Source organism: Pterocles gutturalis, unplaced genomic scaffold, assembly GCF_000699245.1.
Source record: "Pterocles gutturalis isolate BGI_N339 unplaced genomic scaffold, ASM69924v1 scaffold1058, whole genome shotgun sequence".
Classification (NCBI taxonomy): domain Eukaryota; kingdom Metazoa; phylum Chordata; class Aves; order Pterocliformes; family Pteroclidae; genus Pterocles; species Pterocles gutturalis.
In genome coordinates, this window is record NW_010117897.1 from 1,958 (window position 1) to 6,619 (window position 4,662).

Here is a 4,662-nt window from a genome sequence, read left to right on the forward strand (position 1 = left end):
TGCCTGGCTCTCACCAACATCAGCTGAAGGTTTCTGCCAAGGATGTGTCCCTTGAGGATGCCCAGCACGGTCCCGTTCCCAGCCACGGTACCCATAGGGCATCCATAGCAGAACAGCAGCTCTCCCAGCAGCCCTGGTCCTCCACTCCTCGCCCACTGCGGAGGGATTATCACCTGTAATCCTGACAACCCGCTCGCCTTCATCCTTCCTGAGCCCTTCCTCCTCCTCAGCCATCAGTAAGGGCTGGACACCCCACACTGGCTTTTCACCATTTTCAGCAGCTTTTGCTTGAGCATGAGGAAGACAATGGCGAAGGCCACCAGGAGCGTCAGGCAGGTGGGCAGAGCCAGCACCAGGTAGAGCAGCGCCAGGTAAGCCGTCTGCCAGCGACAGCTCCGCACCACGGGCTCGGGCAGCGCCCGGGGGCTCAGCGTGCGGGAGGCGTAGCTGCAGGTCACCTCCAGCCCGTCAGGGATGTCCAACCCCTCCGCCCGCTGCAGGGCATCCCACCAGCCCAGCGTGCAGCAGTTGTGAGGTAGACCTCCCGCAGGCTCTTCCCCAGCGGCGTCCACGCGACGTCTGGTGGGAGAGCCGGGAGGCAGTTGTCCCGCAGGTCCAGGCTGCGCAGCTTCAGGACTTCCAGCGAGGTGGGGAAGACGGTCAAGGAGTTCCCTGCCAGGTCCAAGCGCACGAGGCTGTTAAAGGCAGAGAAGTCCACGGCAGTGGAGGAGAGGCTGGTGTTCCTCAGAGATAACACCTGCAGCGTCACAGCAAGGTCCTGCAGCCACTCCAGGTCCCCGGACAGCGCCTGGTGGTTGTCAGAGAGGTCCAAATGCACCAGCGATGTCCCCTGGAAAGGGTGGCCGCCCAGTCCCCGCAGACCACAGCCGGCCAAGGAGAGATGAGTCAAGGTCTCAACACCCCTGATGTCCATGCAGGGGGGACTCTCTGCCTCACCTGTGACAGCTGGCCGGGGACAGAGGTCGACCCGGTTGCGGCTGAGGTCCACAGTAGTGATCTTCCTGGTGTAGGTGAAAACCCCAGGAGGAAGCGCCCGCAGCCTGTTGGTGCTGAGGTTGAAGAGCTGCAGGTTGGGCAGGATGTCCCCGGTGCCCACCAGCTCCAACAGCTGGTTCTGGCTGAGGTCCAGCTCCATCAACATTGCTAAAGGGTCCCTTTCTGACAGGTGAAACGTCTCCAGGCAGTTCTGGTTGAGCTTCAGGTGGGTCAGGGAGGGCATCTGGGCCAGAAGACCCTCCGGCAGGTACCAGACCTGGTTCTGGCTCATGTCCAGGAGGCGCAGGGAGGAGAGGTTGCTGTGGCAGACCTCATCCCAAAGGCTGACCGTCGTGACGCTGGTGGAGTTGCCATCAATGAGCAGGAACTGCACCGTGACATCTGCCAGGGATGTGCCGTTGGGGAGGCGCTGGTAGAAGCTCATCTCGTTGGCCTTCAGCAGCAAGGAGTGCAGCTTGCTCTGCCGAGGCAACACAGGGAAGAAGAGGAGGCGGTTGTGGGACAGGTCCAACACCTCCAGCTCAAAGAGGTCATTGCTTTCCAGGGCCAGAAACCACTCGATGATATTGTTGCTGACATTGAGCACCCTGAGCTGGGTCAGGCCGAACTCCACGATGCACGGGAGGTAGTTGTAAGCTATGTTGAGCCTCTGCAGCCTCTGCAGCCCTTCGAAAGCTTGGTCAATCTCGAAGATGTAGTTCTTCTCCAGGTTCAGCTCCAACAGCTGTGTCAGGTTTGTGAAGACAGATGAGTCCAGCCTCATGATGATGTTCCTGGCCACAGACAAGGACTCCAAGGAAGACAGGTTCCAAACCAAAACCGATACCATGTCCTCAGTGAGGCAGTTTCCAGATAGATCCAGCGTCCTCAAGGCTGGCAGAGCAGAAAGAGCAGCTGCTGTCAGTGAGTAGTTGGTGAAGAGGAGGTTGTCTGCCAAGGAGAGCACTTGGAGGCCTTGGCTGCTGAGGAAGGTGCCGGGCTCGATGAGCTCCAGTCGGTTCTTGGCCAAGCTGAGATGCCGCAGCTGGTGGTATGAGAGCAGAGAGGCATTGCCTAGAACCCGGATAGTGTTGCCATCAAGCAACAGCTCCTCGGTATCACCTCGAAGATTTCCTGGGATGGAGCTCAGCCATCTCCTAGTGCAGTCCGCGGTGCTCTGCACCTAAAGCAAGAAGTTGATACGTAACACCACTCTGAGAGGTGGGAGATGGGAGGAGAGGAGGAGGGAGAAGTCTGGGGAGCAGAGTGAGGATGGAGGAGGTGACTCCATGGTCAGAGCCTCAGCACCCCAGTCCACTCCTTAGCTCAGCCAGTAGCTGGGAGGGAAGGTCTGGAGATGCTGAGGTGCCGGGGCTTTGCAGGGCAGGACCAGGAAGTCAGGGGGGTGATGGGTTGCAAGAAAGGACTTACAAGTTCGCAGCCACCGGGAGATGCTGCCCAGGCTACGACCGCCCCGCTTCCCCATTCCACTGCCAGGAGGACCAGAAGCAGGGAGAGACCAGGGAGCGGGGCCTCCATCTCAGTGGCAGCACTCCTGCGGAGACGGAGACAGAGGTGAGAAGGTCAGAAGCTGCAGACTGCTCATCCCGAAAGGATTCCCAAAGGAGCCCATCACAGCAGCGGTGATCCTTGTGCACGGCTGGCCTCCTGCCCATGGCTCCTGTCATTGTCCCCAGGAGCACCCACAGGCAATGGGCTCCCAACACACTGTAGTGGTGGCCACCATGACCCACAGGACCCCGAGCTGGCCATAGAGAAACGAAGAAGAACCCCAGCACTGAGCCCACCCGCCCCAGCAGAACCTCTTGTGGGGGTCACCAAGGAGAGCCTGGAGGGCAGGAGAAGAGAAGGGACAGGGAGGTGACAGCACACGTGGGAAAGGTGCCGTCATTGCTGCACAGCTGCTCGCAAATGCCACTGAACTGCAACCCTCGAGCAGAGGCTTCCCCCCAGCCAGGGCTCATGTCCCCCTCTCCAGCGCCAAGCACTCCCCTGGGGGACACCGGTCCAGACAACCACTGGGTCTCCTCCAGTGCCCGTCCCTGCCAGAGGTCCTCCCGAGGAAGCGGAGGTTCTCCAGCACGAGCTGCCCCGTTACTAACTTGGTGGAACCAGAGCTGACAGCATTTGCATCTGGGGAAAAGCTGAACCTCAGGCAAATGAGCAGCGAGGTCTCGGTGAGGGCTCAGCAAGCAGTGTTTTCATAACTGCCAGTGCTTGAAGAAGAAATGGGGGATTCTTTCTGGCAGCCTGGGTAGCCAGAGCTTCACAGCGCCAAGGGACAAGGGTTGTCTCCTTCCTTGGGACAGCCAAAAGCATGAAGATGATGTCTGATCAAAGCGCATTTGCAGATCTGGTGGGGATGGAGAGGAAGCCCTCCTGGAGCTGATGTACAGCAGCTTGTGTCCTCCCAAGTGCTCGGTCATCCCACCAGCGCCTCATGCCCGGGCACAGTGGCAGCAGAGGGACCCTGCTGTGTCCTCGCTGCACCCAAAAAAAGGGGTCTTTGTCTCCAGCTCACCTTCAGCCCCTGAACCCTTCCACAGAACCTCATGCTTTCCTTCATCCAGCTCAGCCTTTCTTTGCTGCCCCGCATCGGCCTCCCCAACATCGGATGCGCCTCCACCCTCCTGCATCCTTCCTGGGGCTGCTGGGATGGCGCCTGCCCGGCCGGGAGAGCGGGCAGCAGCGGCGGCAGGAAATCCCTGCCCGCAGCCCCACAGAGGAGCCCACATGCAAGAGGTTTGGGAGCGCCTGGGGTGCTCCCCACGGCGCACACCAGCCCGGCCACCGGCCCACGCAGTGTGGGCACGAGCGATGCACGGCTCCCACAGGTCTTCAAGCTGGCAAGGGGGGCTCCCCAAAAACCCTCATGGGGGTTTTCCTCCCAGCAAAGGTACCGGGGGGCAGTTACTCACAGCGTGGGGCGGCGCGCAGGGTTTGCCACAACTCATCCTGCAGCCGGCAGCCCCTCCGGCTGCGCTCGGGGGGCTCTTGGCACCAAGGGTAGCTGCGACCCGCTGGGTTTCTCTCCCAGCCGCTTTCTCACTCAGCACCAATATAGCCTTTGCGGAAGGAGCGAACGGAAACTGCAGTCACATGGAGGCAGAGAGCGCAGCCAGGCACTTCGCTTACTGATCTCGACACTTAAAACCCGGGTCATGCACTCACAAGCAGCAAGGAGGAACCACGAGGGCTGGGCAGGCAGGGAGGGGGATGCCAGGAGAAACCGGCCCCCAGCAAGGGTCCTGCATCTCCTGGCTCTCCCACTGTTCCTGGGGACAAGCCAGCACTCGGGACAACCCTTGCACCACCACTCCCTGCACAGGGGGTCCAACAGGAGCCAAGGGATGCGCTTCCCACAGGGGAAGAAGAAGGTGCTGTTATTTCTCGTTGCATCCCAAGCCGAGGTTGAACGTGTCTGCAGATATTGAGTCCCCGCTTTGGGACGTCAGCACCCAGCCCCTTGCATTGTCTAGGTGGGATTCGGAATGCTCAGATCCCACCACCCACAGACCTTTGGGTCTCCTGGGGCTGCTCGGGGTTTTGGCAAACCCAGCACCTGGGGTGCAAGTCATACGCATCGGGATACAGGGACCTCCCACATGCCAATCCCTATGTGAAAGTCAGCAAAAATGGCTTTTC

The 4,662-nt window shown here is 60.3% G+C and overlaps 1 protein-coding gene across 1 annotated transcript; it reads right to left on the bottom strand.

Annotated features, from left to right (window-relative positions):
• Positions 1-233: 233 nt before the first annotated feature.
• On the bottom strand, positions 234-2,541 carry NRROS (negative regulator of reactive oxygen species). Its single transcript, XM_010075967.1, is given in 3 exon segments — positions 234-532; positions 535-2,179; positions 2,428-2,541. Coding segments are annotated over 3 exon segments (2,052 nt in total). The 5' UTR covers positions 2,536-2,541.
• Between the last annotated feature and the right edge of the window lie 2,121 nt (positions 2,542-4,662).